Source organism: Podarcis filfolensis (genome assembly GCF_964270895.1).
Source record: "Podarcis filfolensis genome assembly, chromosome: 15".
Lineage (NCBI taxonomy): Eukaryota > Metazoa > Chordata > Lepidosauria > Squamata > Lacertidae > Podarcis > Podarcis filfolensis.
This window is the reverse complement of record NC_139618.1, coordinates 9,052,916-9,070,477: the sequence shown is the minus strand read 5'-3', so window position 1 is coordinate 9,070,477 and position 17,562 is coordinate 9,052,916. Positions and strand designations below refer to the sequence as shown.

Genomic DNA, 17,562 nt, shown 5'->3' with positions numbered 1-17,562 from the left:
TGGATAGGTTTGATCTTCTTGCAGTCTATGGGACTCTCAAGATATGCACTTACAGTGGAGTAAATCTCATTGACCTGTTCCTGCGCCCTATTCATGTCTCTACATAGGATTGTGCCATTAAGGTCCAATCAAAGGGCGCAAACACCGTGTTTAATTGAACGCGGTTGGCCGCACTGCCAGAACAGAGTACCATTTGGAATTTCCCTGGAAATTTAACTGGGTTTGTTGCATCGCACAGAGAAACCGGCATCCGAAAAAGGATTGGTTTCCAAGTCTGGCGTGGAGTGCGCTGGGATTCATGCTTTGCTGCCAAGCAAAGTGCTGCTTGCCCTTCTAATGCAACCACCTCTGGGGCTGGCCTGGTTTTACAAGAGAGGAAGGAGATAGACTGAGTGTTCTCCCAGCATGCATTTCTGCCCCACTTCTGGGCCTGCCTCAGCTTCTCGGAGTTAATCAGGCCGAAACGGCCTTCAAATTGCACAGCCGGCATTTGAGTTTGATTTGGAATCTGGCAGCATGAAATCCAAGTCACTCAGGGTGCAGGAGCAGATCTGGAAGGGTGATCCCTTTGGCCTCGCCACTTCAGCTTGGACCTTGCTATTTGGCAGTGTGGCATAGTGGTTAGAGCAGTGGTTCTCAATGAGTGCGGCGCTGGTGTGGCAGGAGAGGATGGCAAATGTGGCAGGAAAATTCAAGGGGAAATCAAAGAAACATTTCAACGTTTCAACGTCAATTGACGTTGGAGAGAAATTGAGTTGAGAAATAAGATTAAGGGTACACATTGATATGGGAATGTATTAGATAAAATGTAAATAAATATACAATAATAAGAGTACATTCATTTGTAAAAAAGGAATATACAATGGGATTGACAGAAAGTCCATAGTGTTGTTGCATATATGATTTTGGAATAGCTTTTTGTCTTTGTTCTTTCTTTTCTTTCTTTAGGTATATAAATTTTGTATATAAACTTTGTATACATGTTGGAAATTATATTATAATAAGCCCTGTAATGTAATATGACAATGTATGCATATGTAACATAAGAACGTTAATAAATAAATAAAATGGGGAGGAAAGAAGAAGAAGAAGAAGAAGAAGAAGAAGAAGAAGAAGAAGAAGAAGAAGAAGAAGAAGGAGAAACATTTAAACATTTCAAGAGCATTGGCTATTCTTCTGCAGTTCCCCACAACATCTTGTTTCTGAACAGGGATTTTCAACTCAGACAAATGTGAAAGATCAGTAAAGAGAAAGGCCTCTTTGTGTTGATGCGGAGATGAGAGTTTGCTTGGCTCATATTAGACCTAAAATAAATGAGATTGCCCAGCAAATGCAAGCTCACACCTCTCAATGACTTTGTTTACGTACATACTTAAGGCACATATGTAAAAGGCTCATTTATAATTATATTTTGGGAGTGATTCATATTCTTGCATTGCTTAATAATAATAATAATAATAGAATTTATATACTTCCCTATACCTGGAGGTCTCAGGGTGGTTCACAGAAAAGATCAACATAAAAACCAAAATGTATATATGATCAAAATAAAAACAAGAACTCAATAACACCCCCCCCCCAAAGAAAGACTTTCTGGATGTCCCATGATCATATTATAAAGTGGTTGCATTCTATGTTTTAAAGCAAGCACTGTTGTTTCTTTCTGTTTTCCAATGTGTTTCTTCATTTTAAAAAATTTTAAAATATTTTGTTGGGAGCCACCCAGAGTGGTTACATCGCAAAACATGGGGGTGGGGGTTTTTTGCTGCAAACGCTGCAAAACAACTGCAAAACTTTGGCATGAAGTTGGAGGAGATCCCAGATTTCGGGGTTCGTAGTTCACGAATCCCATCTGGTTGGCCACTGTGAGAACGGGGTGCTACGCTAGACAGGTTATTGAACTGAGCCATCAGGCTTCGCTTACGTTTCTATGTTCTTATGATCTCTTTTCTTCTTCTAGAATTGACTCATGATCTTGAAACAAAGGAACTGGAAGCCAGTCAGCAAGGTAAGAGGAAGCTCGCTTTGTGGGTGAGATGTTGTTAAAAGCATGAGACTCTTCATCTATGATTCAAAAAGCGGGCAGGGCATTTGTATAGCTCAGGGACAGAGCCCCTGCTTTGTCCCGGGTTCAAAACCTGGACTCTCCGGTTAAAAGGGTTTGGTAGCAGGAGGTGAGAAAAGATGTCTCTCTGCCTGACTCCCTCGAAAGCCACTGCCCCTCAGAGGCCACGGTGCTAATTCTTTAAAAATATATACCGTATTTTTCACTCTATAGGACGCACTTTTCCCCCTCCAAAAATGAAGGGGAAATGTGTGTGCGTCCTATGGAGCGAGTGCAGGCTTCAGGAAGCTATCCGCAAGCCTTCGGAGCGCGGTGGGAGTTCCTGCCGGGCTCCCAAGGCTTGCGGATAGCAGCCTCCAAACCCGACCTGGTTTGGAGGCTGGCGGTGGGGGAAAGCAGCGCTTCTCCCCACCACCAGCCCCACAAGCTCGAGGGACAGCGGGGAGGTGGAGCGCTGCCTTCCCGCTGTTCCCTGACCTGGTCTTTGGGGCTGGCGGTGGGGGAAAGCAGCGCTCCCCCCCCCCCGCCAGCCCCAAAGAGCAGGTCAAAAGGAACTCAAAGCCTCCAGAGCCCGCTGGAGCTCCGGAGGCTTCGGGTGAACACACCTTGAATGCACAGAACGCACCTTGTTTTAGAGGGGGAGAACAAGAAAAAAAAATTCCTGTTGTCCCCCTCCTATGGTCCAGTGCGTCCTATGGTCCGGTGTGTCCAATAGAGCAAAAAATACGGTATATATTAACTTTAATAATGTGTTTTAACCTTCTACAGGAGACCAGGCTAGCCTCATCCCTGTTTTCCTTCCACCACCAGACAAAGCCTTTTTTGTACCAATGAGCCTTTGGCCCCTAGGTAGCTGTTGTCTTTTTTGTGTGTATGCTTCTAAATGTTGTTAAGTGTTTCCAGGGCAGTTTTTGATAGGGCTACAGTCATACCTCGGAAGTCGAACGGAATCCATTTGACTTCCAAAACTTTCGAAAACCTGGGCGCAGCTGCCGATTGGCAGCAGTAAGCTCCTGCAGCCAATCAGAAGCCGTGGAAGGCCCATTGGACGTTTGGGTTCCAAACAACGTTCGTAAACCGGAACACTCACTTCCGGGTTTGCGGCGTTCAGGAGCCAAAATATTTGACTCGCAAGGCATTCGACTTCCGAGATACAACTGTTCTTATTTGCTATTTTTTAAACATCTATATTTATTGCATGTTCTTCCTTGTATCTGTTTCATGCTAAGATCCACTTTGCATCCCATACTGGGAGAAAAGTGAGACATAAATAAAACAAAAAATCCTTTTCAATGGGCCTGCTCTGAGTAGGACTAAAAGGTAAAGGGACCCCTGACCATTAGGTCCAGTCGTGACCGACTCTGGGGTTGTGTCGCTCTTCTCGCTTCATTGGCGGAGGGAGCCGGCGTAGAGCTTCCAGGTCATGTGGCCAGCATGACTAAGCCGCTTCTGGTGAACCAGAGCAGCGCACGGAAACACCATTTACCTTCCCACCGGAGCGGTACCTATTTATCTACTTGCACTTTGACGTGCTTTCGAATTGCTAGGTTGGCAAGAGCAGGGACCGAGCAACGGGAGCTCACCCCATCGCGGGGATTCGAACCGCCGACCTTCTGATCGGCAAGTCCTAGGTGCACAGCGCCACCCGCGTCCCTCCTGAGTAGGACTAGCTTTGGCTAAAACCAGTGCTATTTTTTTCTAGAAAAAGAGGTGCCAGAACTCACCGTGAACTTCTCCCCTGTTCTCTTATAATGGCAATGGCACCCACATGAGAGGTGCCGGAACTGAGTTCCAGCTGGGGGGGGGGGGAGCCCTGGCTAAAACCCAAGGCCTTGAAAATAGTTTCATTTTCCAGCTCTCCCAGGCGTGAATGCTTTTCAACCCAGTCCTAATTCTTAGCAACAGTTCAGCCAGCAGAGGGTGCTGAGTGAGCATGTGATTGGCGTTCCCTTCTAGGCTTGGAACAGTTCCCAAGGATTCCACTATTATTCCGCTTTGCTGTCTCGGTTTCTGGTCTGGCCTAGTTTCGCTCTTTACCAATGATGTTTATGGGTATTGTTTGAAAGTCTTCAGACTGAACAAGCTGGCATCGAGGGCTCAGAAGCCTTCTTTCCTCACCGCTTCCCACTGCGTGGGTACATAGGAAAAAGAAGTCAAGATGTTTGGATCAGTGGTCCAGACTGGATTCCATGACATTCATTATTTGCACATCGCCCGTATTTCTTGCCCAGGATCGGTGTGATCGTTAGAGTATCCGTCTCTCTCTCTCTCTCTCTCTCTCTCTCTCTCTCTCTCTCTCTCTCTCTTTTTTCTTTCTTACATTTGTCTAGCAATCTTCAAATATCTAACAGGCTGTCACATGGAAAATGGCGCCTCCTTGTTTTCTCCTGCCTTGGAGGGTAGGACTTGAACCCATGACTTCAAGTTACAAGAAAGGAGAACATCTGGAAGAGCTTTCTTAGAGCAAGAGGTGCCAGCTTCTCTAGAGGATTTGGGGGGGCAACATCCTCTGAATATTGAGGGGGCTCAGCCCCCTCCAGAAAAATATTCAACTGCATCAGCCCCTGGGAGTTGGCACCTATGTCTGACAATAAGAGCTGCTTGACTCCCTTGGGAGATTGTGGACTCTCCTTCCTTGGAGGTTTTAAAGCAGAGTTTGGATGGTCATCTGCCATGGATGCTTTAGCTGAGATTCCTGTATTTCAGGGGGTTGGACTAGATGACCCTCAGGAGGTCCCAACTCCATGATTCTATGATTTTGTGATTGCTGAAACCCCAAACCAGCAGTGGCCTTTCGTGGTCAAGTGACAAAGCCACCAATAGGAGGACAGGAAGCTGCCTTATATCTGACCATAGTTCTATCTAGCTCAGTATCGTGTTTCCCAAAGTTGGGTCTCCAGCTGTTTTTGGACTACAACTCCCATCATCCCTAGCTACCAGGACCAGTGGTCAGGGATGATGGGAATTGTAGTCCTGCAACCTTGGCTGCTGGGTAATGGAGGGGAGAGAGAAAAGGTCCCGAGATCTTTATCGCCAGGAGCAGCTCTTTTATCACAGCGAGGTGGAGCTGCAGAGCGTCTGGAGGCCTCGCCCCGGCCCTGGAGGCAAAAGGCGAGGCTGCAAGTGGCACAACAAAGGTGTTTGAGGCGTAGACGGCAGCAAGAAGTCTCAGGCGAATGGAATGCTGGTGGAAGGCAGACGCAGAGAAGCGAGTGGCCGATTCCAAAAAAAGCCTCTCCTCTTTCCCTGCCACACCCTGGAGGAGGAAACAGCACCGCAGCGAAACGTATCCGGTGCGCCTTGATGTCCTCAGCTGCCCTTTGTAGGTTCAGATAAAGCAGAAGTCAGCCCGTTAGGGGTCACCAAGGGCAGCCCCACCAACCTCAGCCAGCCCTCTGAAACCAGCCTTTGATAACTGCCTTTCTTGAAAAGATATCCCCGTCACTAAAAGCATCCAAAGAGCAGAGCTTGAATGACCGTTTCTTTGCGATAGGGCACAATTTTATTTATTTCCGTTGGAAGAGCATGGGACTCTTAATCTTTGGGTTGTGGGTTTGAGCCACACATTGGGCAAAAGAGCCCTGCCCTGCAGAGGGTTGGACTAGAGGACACCCACCCCCATCCCCTTCCAACTCTACAAATCTATGATTCTAGGCAAATATGGAGGTTGTTCGGTCCCACCAGCACATGCAAATGTCTGGCTCATTTAAGACTATGCAAAAGCTTTGTTCCCAGTAATGGTGGAGCTCATTGGTGGAGAATACCTTTATTTATTTATACGACTTTATTATTTGCAAAAAGAATCTTCCTGCCACTGCCACTCAGTGTAGACAATACTGGGTTAGATGGGCCCAGTGGTCAGGCTCTGTTTAAGACAGCTTCCTTTGTTCCTCACCCTGTTCTGGAAGACTAGGCCGGGGTGGGGAGGCTGTGGCCATCCAGATGTCATTTATTTATTATTATAATTTATTAAATTTGTATATCAGATGTATAGAGGGACGCTGGTGGCACTGTGGGTTAAACCACAGAGCCTAGGACTTGCCGATCAGAAGGTCGGCGGTTCGAATCCCCGCGACGGGGTGAGCTCCCGTTGCTCGGTCCCTGTTCCTGCCAACCTAGCAGTTCGAAAGCACGTCAAAGTGCAAGTAGATAAATAGGTACCGCTCCGGCGGGAAGGTAAACGGCGTTTCCGTGCACTGCTCTGGTTCACCAGAAGTGGCTTAGTCATGCTGGCCACATGACCCAGAAGCTGTATGCCGGCTCCCTCGGCCTATAGAGCGAGATGAGTGCCGCAACCCCAGAGTCGGTCACGACTGGACCTCATGGTCAGGGGTCCCTTTACCCTTTACCTTTATACTGGATGAATAACCAGATGTTGCTGGATTCTCCCTTATCCAGCAACCCCAGCATGGTGACAGGTGCGAGCCAGCAGGAAACCACACTGAGCCTGTTGGCGTTAATTCTTTATTAGGAAAAGCAGGATCTGCACAGGTGTGTCGGACCTAATGAACACAGCAACTCATCTCCGTCAGGTCTTTTCCACATGAAGCAGTTGCTCAGACTGAAGGTCTCTGCCTCCCCACCAGCTGCCTAAGTCCCCTCCCCTCCAAGGTTTTCCCCAAGCAATCTTAGACTGCGCCTACATGGAGCTAATTTCTCCTCCGCCCTCTTCATGCCTCTCCTGGTACTGGGAGACCAGCGGGGAGGGGAGCTTGTTGCAGCAGCAGGAGGAGACACCCATGCCTCTTCACCAGCCAGACTCATCTCTGCCTCTTGGCCTCCCTCCTCTCCTGCTTCAGCTTCTGACTCTGGACTTCTCTCTGCCACAGACCCTCCCCGCTCACTAAGCTCTGCTACCTCTTCAGCTTCCGACACCTCCTGTTCCCAGTCTTCTCCCTCTGACCACTCAATGTTGTCCCACCACCGCTCCCCAAGCTCTGAGCCTTCTTCTCTTGGGGGTCCCCCATCTGACTCCTCCCGCCATTCCTCTGCATCCAACCGCTCTGTGGCATCTAGCCAATGGTCAGCAGGAGGGTGGAATGGCAGTTGTAGCCCCAGAACCTGAGCTAGGTGAGGACTGTGCATGACAACATGGGATATCAGAATGACTCATTGCTCTCTAAACTCCTAACTAGAAGAGGGCAAGCGAGGTGATAGGGGAAGAGCAGGGCAAGAGGAGCAAATTCATTTCCTCCTCAACATCCTTGGATCTGCAAGCAACTGACTCACGAGCCACCCTATTCCACGCGAGAGCCCGCCTCTCATCCTGTGGATTCTTTGCCTATGTCAGCTTTCGCTATCCCAACATCTTACAGGGCAATCAATTGATGATGAGTCAAATCATTGCTTCCCCCTTGTCACCTTGTGTACATCCATGTCGCTCAAAGAGCTCCTTGTAAGCCTCTGAAGAGGCAATGCTGGGAAGCAATTGCGTGTAGAAGGGTTGAAATAATAATAATAATAATAATAATAATAATAATAATAATAATAATAAAAGGAATCCACAAACTGGAACGCCCTCTGGACAGGTTTTTGCATGGCTAATCCTTTGGCCAGGATGTCTTTGCTTTACAGTGTCTGAGAGGTGTGTTAGCAGGCATTTACAAAGAAAGCTGGAAGTGGAAGCAAAGTGACTTCTTCTTCCTCTTCTTCTGGGGAGACTGGATATCATCCTGCAGGCATACCAGATCTGTTCGCTCCAGCTGTCTTTTGCCTGGGCCAGTCCTGGTTTTTCGGTCTGGCAAGCCAAAACAGGTCCATGGCAAAGATCAACAAGAACACTACCCACCAGGCACTGAGCTTGTGGAGCTATCTGTAGGGAGTCGTTCCTCGAAAAACTATGTCATCGGGCAGTGAAAAGGGTGGTAGAGCACATGCTTTGCAGCCTACATTGACAGAAAACCCATTCTGTGTCTAGGGCGGCTGTCAACCAGCTCCGTTTGGTAGGCCGGCTGTGACTCTACCTGCCTGTGCCTTGTCTCACCAGAGTGGTACATGCTCTGGCTATCTTCTGCTTGGACTACTGCAATGCTACCTTTGAAGGTGACTCGGAAACTGCAACTAATCCAGAATGCGGCAGCTGAAATGATGACTGGGAGCAGTCCTAAAGGTTCTGCACTGGCTCCCAGTACATTTCCGAGCACAATTCAAAGTGTCGGTGCTGACCTTTAAAGCCCTAAATGGCCTTCGCCTTGTAAACCTAAAGGGCTGACTCCAACTCCATTGTTCAGACACTGAAGTTCCACCTCCGAGGGCCTTCTGGTGGTTCCCTCACTGCAAGAAGTGAGGTTACTGGGAACCAGGCAGAGGGCCTTTTTCGCAGTGTTGCCTTCCCTGTGGAATGCCCTCCCATTGGATGTCAAGGAGATAAACAACTATCTGACGTATAAGAACACATCTGAAGGCAGTCCTGTATAGGAAAGCTTTTAATGTTTGAGGTTTTATTATGCTTTTATATTTGTTGGAAGCCTCCCAGAGTGAATGAGGCAACCAAGTGAGATGGGTGGGGTGTTGCTGTTGTTGTTCTTCTTATTATTATTAATCTTCAGTGTTCTAGAATCTTCAGTGTTCAGTCTTCTAGAATCCTTGAGTTGGAGGGCAACTTGAGAGAACATCTAGTCCAACCTCAACCCCATCCATGATTCTTACTTTTTCATCCCACATTGGAAAATACCTGCATTGCTGGGGGCTGGGCTGAGCACCCTTGGGGTCCCTGCAATACTATGATTCCCCTGAGGACATCTTGAAGGGTCTCAGGACTCATCCACACTTCCCCTTGTCCGGCTGCTTCCCCCTGGCTAAAACTGCTCTTTACAGTGATCAAATGGAGCAAAATGTGTTTTCTCCAGGTGGATGTCTACTCTGATTCCGCACTAAAGATCATCCTTTCCCAGGGAAAGGAGTGGGGCAAGGGGAAACTCCTTGGACCCATATCTAGAAAGTGTGGGTCAAGCAGGAAACCGCTCAGCCCCATGCTTTTCAAAGCAAAAGTGTGGATGTACCCTCAGTAGACCGTTCTTTGTTTTCATTTCACTTAAAAATATTTATATAGCCCAAATATATTTGGGGAACCCCCCCAAAAGGGCTCAGCCTTCAGGAGCTGCCCCCCTCCCTGTTCATGATTGCTTGGGTTTTCTGTTTCTTCTCTGCATCCACAAATAGCACCGGGACTAAGTTCACAGTTACGTCTTCTGCATCTCGTTTGCAATTGTTTTGGTCCACTTGAAAAATCTCAGTTAAGAAAAAGAAAGCCCAAAAGCCTCTCTCTTTCTCTTGAATGTAGACCTTTTTCTTTTTTCTTTTGAAAATCTTTTTTATTCAGTTTTACACTACACATTTAAATTAGACATCATCACCAGCATTTAGGATTCGCTAAATCCTAAGACTCCCCTCCATGGTTTCCATTTTCAATCTTTTCCTACTGCATCACATATTTCCTCCATTTTTCATAAAGAATCCATTTTTACCTTAGTTTTTAGTATATTACAAGCGTTACTCAAATCCTGCCAAAGTTTTTACTTGCTTACAATGTTCTCTTAAGCAAATTGTAATTTCCCCCATTCCTTATTTAAGTTCCTCTCTTCCTGGTTTCTGATTTTCCCGGTCAATTTTGCCATTTCGGCATAGTCCATCATCTCCATAAGCCATTCGTCTCTGGTAGGAACTTTTTCTTCTTTCCATCTCTGGGCCAGTAGTGTCCGCGCTGCTGTCGTCGCATACATAAACAATTGTTTCTGCTCCTTTGGTATCTCTGCACCTAAAATTCCTAGTCAAAAAGCCTCTGGTTTTTCCCAGAAATGTTATTTTAAACTTTTTTCCCCAACTCATTATATATACAGTGGTACCTCGGGTTACAGACACTTCAGGTTACAGACACTTCAGGTTACAGACTCCGCTAACCCATAAATATTACCTCAGGTTAAGAACTTTACTTCAGGATGAGAACAGAAATCGTGCTACAGCGGCACGGTGGCAGCGGAAGGCCCCATTAGCTAAAGTGGTACCTCAGGTTAAGAACAGTTTCAGGTTAAGAACGGACCTCCAGAACGAATTAAGTTCTTAACCCGAGGTACCACTGTATATATATCATTTCCAGGAATGCTTTTGTTGTCTTGCACGTCCACCACGTGTGGTAGAACTTGCCTTCCTTCTCCTTGCACTTCCTTTTGGCTAAGATCAAGTGTAGTATCTGTTCTTCTCAGTTTAATATCTTGATATGTTCTCTGTTTGAATGCAGACATCATTGACCAGGAGCTGGAGGAGAAGTGCAAGATCATGGAAGCCCAGCTGCAGGAGAAGGAGATGAACAATGTGGAGCTGCGCAAGGAGCTGAGGCACAAGGAGAGCTTGGTGGCTGCCCTCCGCTCCAACCTGAGGAACAAAGAGAGGAAATTCCTGGAGGAGCTGAAGAGGAGAAGCCACCGGGTGACCATCCTCAACACAGAGCTGCAGAAGCAGACGGAGGCGGCTGCCTACCTCTCCTTCCAGCTCCACGCCACCAAACAGAAGCTCCACAGTTCCCGGCAGAGCGGGAAGGCCCTGCCCGAGATGCCCCCTGAGAAACCTTTCCTCCCTCCACCCTGCGGCGAGGCAAGGCCCAAGAAACGGACGCAGAAGTCCCACACTCGCCGGCAGGCTTCCAGCAACTTCCACAGCAGGGGGGCCTTCAAGGAGCCTCCGCCTCGCGACCGGCTGAGCAGCTTCGAAGACGTCGAGCCCATGCCCGACCCGGCGCTTTTCCTGTACATGAAACGGCACCACACGCCGCCTCACCGCCAGAGAGCGGAGCATCACAAAGCCTCGGCCTTGTCCGCCAAGGCGGGCGCCGACCAAAGCGACCCCAAAGGCAGCCGGCTGAGGTCGTCCACCCGGCAGGCCTCCTCGGAGCCAACGGAAGCTTCCGGAGGCGCCAGGACTTTGGGCAAGCCGCGGCCGTCTTCCAAAGGGGAGCAGCGCAAGCGAAGCGGCCCCAGCCCCCAAACTTCGAAAGATGTTGACTAAAAGGGGGAAGGCAAGTGAGAGAGATATGATAGAAAAGGGGGGAAACACATGCAACCATTTTGAAATTGCTTTTCTTAAGAGGTCACACTGGGGAGGGGGGCCAATCTTTTCAAGTACATCCCTAAATTAGAGGTAGTCTCCAAGGGAAGTGCTGTGGGGCCTCGTAGGCGCCGCCATTTTGTCTACCAAGTTGGGAACGGCGTCCACAACAACGGAACTGCCAAGGCTGGAGTGGTTTTGAACGTTGCGGTCGGAGCCGCAGTGAATGTAGCGAGCCGTTTGCCGCCACACCACTCAACAAGCGCTGCACAACGTCTCGGCAAAGAGGATCGAGGAACTGAACCTGAAGTTTCCGTGCCTTCAGATTAACAGCTTTTTTCGTTGGTTTGCTTTTTTTAGTTTTCCTGTTTCGAATTCTGACATCAGCTTCGAAAGCCTGCTGTCTGAAATCTCGGCGTCACCGGCAAAAACTGATGCTTTGGTGCTGGCAGCTGGGTTTTTGACTCTTCTGAATGTGTACGATTCATCCCATCTTAAATGGGTGTGATTTTCTTTTCCGTTTCAGCACTAGTTGCAATACCTTTGGCTCAAAGAGAAGGTGGCCTCAGAGGCTGGTTATGAGAGAGTGTTTGGGGAGGGGGCTTTGATGGGATGTGCTGGGGAGGGAGTGGGTTTGGGGGGAGTATCTAGAGCAGGGTATTCTTTTAAGAAAGTAGCATTCAATCCACCTCCTTTGGGGGGGTCGCACGACGAGGGGTTGGACAACAGAGCAAAATGCAACTCTAGAAAACATAAACATGAGTGGTGACCATTGTTCTGCTTAAGTATAGGAGAACAGTATAACACCAGAGTTGAAATCCTGGAAAGTATTTGTGATGGATACCCAGGCTTAACTTACAGGGCTGCCAGAGAGATTTTAACCCATTGATCTTCTGTGACTGCCTCCTTGGCTATTTTTTGGAAGCTACAGGGGAGGCTTTGTCTAAAATTGTGAGGGGTGTTCTGCCCAAGGGGGTTATGCCCTCTATCTCCCTGCCCCCCATAATGCAAGTACCAATGGGCATAGTGCAGTACAGGGTGCGATAGCAGGCATCCATCCTCAGAGGTATTTGGGGAGGGATTTAACTAAGGCTGGGTCTACACTGATCTGGAAAACGCTATAAAAAATGCTGTTAAAAAATATAGCTCCCAATGCAATTTCCCATTGGCGAAAGTTCACTGCTCTATGGCGCCCTCTGGTGTCACATTTTTATAACACATTTTTAACGTTATAACTCACCAGTGTAGATTAGTCCTAAGTCTTAAGTCTCTCCTGCAAGGCTGAGAACCCTGTGTCCCTCCAGATGTTGCTACACTACAACTCCTTGATTATCAACTGGGGATTATAGGAGCTGAACATCTGGACGGCCACTGGTTCCCCATCTGTGGTCTTCCTCTTTTTCTCTCTTTGCTTTTGCACTCTGCAGGCAGGGAAGATGCTTCCAATTCCTAGGCACACCCAGTGTTAAATGGGGTGATTTTGAAAGTGAAATCTGAATTTCAAGCCAAACTTAAATTCTGGGTTTAGGGTTCTTTTTTCCCCTTTTTTTCTTTTTTGGCCAAGTTTTGAATTTGGACAAATGTTTGTCTTGGGCAAAAGCTGAATCATAAACACAGGGGTATGTATCTATGCATTCCAGTTCCTAAGTTCTAACATCACAATACTAAGAGCTCAAGTTAAAGTATCTACTCAGTACTCAAATGACAGAGGGGCCTTTGGTGACTATTTCTAGATGACCACAAGAGGACCGTGATTTGGGTAAAACTGAGGAGGAGCCAGCAGGAGCATCCAACATTAGTCGTACTCAGAGTAGATCCATTGGAATGAATGGGTGTAATTAAGTTTAAATTGCAATGGCTCTACTCCGAGTAGAATTTAGTTGACTGCAAAGCTTGTGCATTCCTGTCTCCTGCTCCAATAATTTGAGTACTGACCTGCCCAAGAGGAATAATTCAGGTTTTTGGGTTTTGTCTTTCAAAAATATGTTTGGGGACCCAAATCATGAAGGACTGGGGATTTCTCCAGCCTTGGTTGGCCTCCAAGTTAGGGTGCTGAAAGCCTATCCAGCATAATGTTGAGGGGGGTGTTGGATATGCACGCATAGAATCATAGAACTGTAGAGTTGGGACCCCAAGGGCCATCTAGTCCAACCCCCTGCAATGCAGCCATGTATAGGAAGGGGGGAGGGAATTGCACAGCAATTGCTCAGTCTAGGCTAGAACTCCGCCATCTTCATGGAGTTCTGAGACTGATAGGTTTGGTTCCAAATTCTCGTCGACAGGTCGCTTTACTTTTTGAGGCAGAAGACGGGCCGCTGAATGACAATCAAGACGGTTGAAAGGGTATGGCTTGGAATTCAGGAATTCAGGAGTTCTGGGAAAGCCACCGAGGTCTAAAAATACGCATCCGTCCGTGTCCATGCTCATGTGCTTGGCCGCATACACACCATGCACAGAAATAACATTTGCTCTCCGCAAAGAATCCTCAGAACCGTAGTTCACACCTCGCAAAGCTACAACTCCCAGCGCCCTTAGCAAACCACAGTTCCCAGGATTCTTAGGGTGGGTGGGTGGGGAGGTGCTTAACATGTATGGTGTGTAAGTTTAGCTTACAAGTTTTTGCTTACAAGTTTTGCTCATCTGCTTCCATAGTGACATTGTGCTTATTCAAGGCAGTGATCCAAAGTGCTCTTACGATGTACCCGCAGAGCAAATGTGGGAGAGAGAGGTCATGAATGAATGAAATACTAGGAACGCAAGTGGGGCCTGCAGCAAAATGTTGCAGTAGGAAGCGATCTTCTTTTTAGGATTCCAGCCATTCAGCGATGCCTTTTTCCAGGATACTCCATTCCGTTATTTTCCTCCCCTGCCATCGAGAATCAGCTGCACGATATGCCGTATTTTTCCATGTATTGGACAAGGTTTTTTGACAGGTAAAAAAACTGGGGTCGTCCAATACATGGATAGTGGCATGGGGGGGGGGGGAGAAGCGGTGCACCCGCCAGCCAGCCGGTTGGCGGGAGGGCAACTTCCCCCCGATGCCGCTGCGTGCGGGAAATGATGTAGGGAGTGTTTCCTGCCCGCAGCTGCGTGGGAGGAGAAGCTCAAGAACTTTGGGCCATCTCCTCTCATTTTCTTAAAATTGAATCCCCCAAAACAGAGGGGGGGGGTCTTATACATGGGGGCGTCTGATAGACGGAAAAATACAGTACATTTAAAGCAGTATCGTACCACTTCCCCCCAAAATTCCTATGAATAAGGTAAGGGTAAGGGGACCCCTGACCATTAGGTCCAGTTGTGGCCGCCTCTGGGTTTGTGGCGCTCATCTCGCTTTATTGGCCGAGGGAGCCGGCATACAGCTTCCGGGTTATGTGGCCAGCATGACTAAGCCACTTCTGGCGAACCAGAGCAGCACACGGAAATGCCATTTACCTTCCCGCCGGAGCGGTACTTATTTATCTACTTGCACTTTGACGTGCTTTCTAACTGCTAGGTTGGCAGGAGCAGGGACCGAGCAACGGGAGCTCACCCCGTCGCGGGGATTCGAACCGCCGACCTTCTGATCGGCAAGTCCTAGGCTCTGTGGTTTAACCCACAGCGCCACCCGCATCCCTTCCTAGGAATAGTAGCCTGTTAAGCGTGCTGAGAAATGCTTGGAGGTCACCCCATTCCGCTCAAACAACTACAGTTTCCAGAACGATTTAACAATCAACTCCTCTTCCTAAGGGAGCTCTGGAAATTATAGCTCTGTGAGGGAAATAAGGGTCTTCTAGCAGTCCTTTGGGAGCATCTGTGACTGTTTACAGGGGTGTAAAACTGCTTTAAATGTGTAGTGCGGATGGGGGCCCTGACAGATTTCCATGCCCACTGGCATGCTCAGTCTCCATTGGACTCTACTTGGGAGGGGGTTGACCCCTTAGTTTGTTTTGCTACATATTCTGCATGTGTGAACTTCTACATGCCTTTCGGTTTCCACTTGTCCCTTCTAGGCACTGATCCAAGTGGTTTTGCCCTTGTCCTGCCATTTTCCCTGAGGAATAAATCAGCGCAAACAACAATCCAGAGAAACCCTGATTGAAGTTTGCTCCGATTCAGCTGTAAAGATCAGGTGCAAGGGCAAGTTTGGATGAGCCCTGAGCTTCCAAAGACTAAAATCTATTCAAGAGCAGATTACTAAGCCTGGGGTACACAAATCAAATCTAGATCTGGTCCATTTCATTTTGCATGTGTGCATAAATCCATCCGATCCCATTTCCACATTCATCTGTTGTTGTTTTTTAACTGCACAAAAATTCACATTGAAATAGGTATTTTCATACACATTTTAGAAATGTGTTTTGATGCATTTCGCGAGCCAACAGAAGATTCAGGAAACACAAAAGCCAGTAATAACTTACAGCACTTACTCAGAAGTAAGCCCTCTTGATTTCAGTGGGTTATATTCAACGTGGCTCTAAAGTGAAAGTCACTTAGCGGTATATTTGCTTCATGGACAAAATGTTTTGCACCAGAGGAACGTGGTTGCACAAGGGAATGCATCAGGTGGTTGCACGATAGTTTTTGCAATCAGCAATCAGTGCAGAGAGTTTCTGCTTCTGCAGCTGTTGCGTTGGCGTCTTCTGTTGCTCAACATTAAGACTCACCTGTCTGCTAGCACAAGAGAATGTTAGATGCAGCCCACGGGAGCTTACTCCCAGATAACTGTGATTAGGAGTGCAGGTGTAAGAGGCCTTCCAGTCTATTTCATACCCCTTCCACCTGTGTGGCATATCAAGAGATGAAACCCCCGAACTTCTGGGTCAAACCCAGAACCCAGTAACTCTGTGTACTACATTCAGCAGGATGGATCCAGACAAGTAAGCGGAAATTGGGTCCCGCAGAAACCAATTGGGCAAGTTAACTTGGAGAAGGACCGCAGTGGTAGAACACCTGCTTGGCATGCAGAAGGTCCCAGATTCTCCAGGTAGGACTGGGAGAGACTCTGAACGCCTCGAAATTCACTGCCAGTCAAAATAGGCAATACTGAGATAGATGGACTTGGTATAAGACAGCTTGCTATGGGTGGTATACAACTAGGTTTTACTCAAGAGTTGAAATTAATGGACCTAACTTAGTCATGTTCGTTAATTTCAATGGGTTTATTCTTAGTAAAACTTTTTGGGATCGCTTCTTGTGTTCCTACTTTATTTCCCATTGAAATCATGAGGCAACTAAGTTTCAACTGACATAGTCTGGATCCTATCTAATGAATGAAGCAGTTCAGAGGTACCAGCTTGGCACTCTTTGGAATGAAGCTTTTGAATGATCTGCGGGGTCCGCAGAATCAGGCTCTGCTTATTTACAGCTAGTCTTTCTTAGTCCTATGTTTCCTTTTCCTCTTGTGTAGGAAGGAGTAAATCCATGCAGTTGAACAGTGCAAAAAGATACAAGGTGCACAGTAACATAATTAATTTTTAGTTGGGCAATCAAATGTTCCAATCATCAGGAGTTTTGTTTCCACGAGGGTCGCGTTATGCTGTGCTGTTGGGAAATCGTATAGATCTGGGCTGAAAAACCAGTTGCCTTCCAGAAGTTGGTGAACTCCAACTCCCATCAAGTGTGGCCAATAGCCGGGGATGATGGGAGTTGTAGTCCAGCAACATCTCAAGGGCTACAGGTTCCCCACCTTTGGAATAAATGCGAATAGAATGTTGGCAATCATATGAATGGTAGTGGCTCATGCCCATTGGCGACTGGTAGGGCAGAAGGTGGGGAGCCCAACAGTAGGTGGCGCCAGAGCCAATGACAATTCATTCTAGCTTTGTCCTCCTCCTCCTCCCTCCTGAGTTCTACAAGGCCAATACTGAGACCAAGGAGAAAGAGGAAGCTGACCACCAGGGCTCCACTCTGGACTGGGTGTAAGTAAGAAGGCAGACAGATGGGCGCTGACTGGCGGCAGACTGAGGTTGGTGGGGCAGAGCCTCATTTGTCCTAAGGGAACAACCTAACAACCTCCACTGCTTGTATATGCAGCTACAGACAGCACCAGAAATCAGCGCCCGCAAACAGGCTACAGCACACATAAACAAAAGCCATTTTCTCACTGAATTGGTAAGCCAGTGTCTGTGCCGCACTAGGGATGAGCAAATCTGTCAATTTCGGTTTCTTATTTTTCTAGTCTTAAGTTTCCCCGTCTTTTCACATCAGTTTGCGAATCTTATTTAAAGTCCTCGTGGAGATTCATCAGCCTCTTCGGGCAAACTTCTCCTAACATAAGCATCTTCCTATGCCCTTTTCAGTACTGAAACCCCCTCTTTTCCTTTCTTTTTGCAAAACAGCTTCCCCTCAAATAACGCATTCTTGTCTGCTCTTTTCCACACCCACATGTGGGCAATTCCAATCCTTTCCTGCTTCTTCAGCGGCTGTTTCGCTGCAGCCCGAAGCTCCGCGTGCTTCTGAGATGGGAATGAAGCTCTGGC

General features: G+C 47.6%; 1 protein-coding gene across 1 annotated transcript in view; it reads left to right on the top strand.

Moving 5' to 3' along the window:
• The window catches only part of CCDC92B (coiled-coil domain containing 92B), a 31,082-nt gene extending 17,785 nt beyond the window's left edge, over positions 1 to 13,297 (top strand). Inside the window, exons 3-4 of the mRNA XM_083587973.1 lie at positions 1,961 to 2,008; positions 10,302 to 13,297. Of these exons, the coding sequence (XP_083444099.1) occupies positions 1,961 to 2,008; positions 10,302 to 11,065 (812 nt within the window). The 3' untranslated portion in view covers positions 11,066 to 13,297. The remainder of the gene's footprint in view (positions 1 to 1,960; positions 2,009 to 10,301) is intronic.
• Positions 13,298 to 17,562: the final 4,265 nt, after the last annotated feature.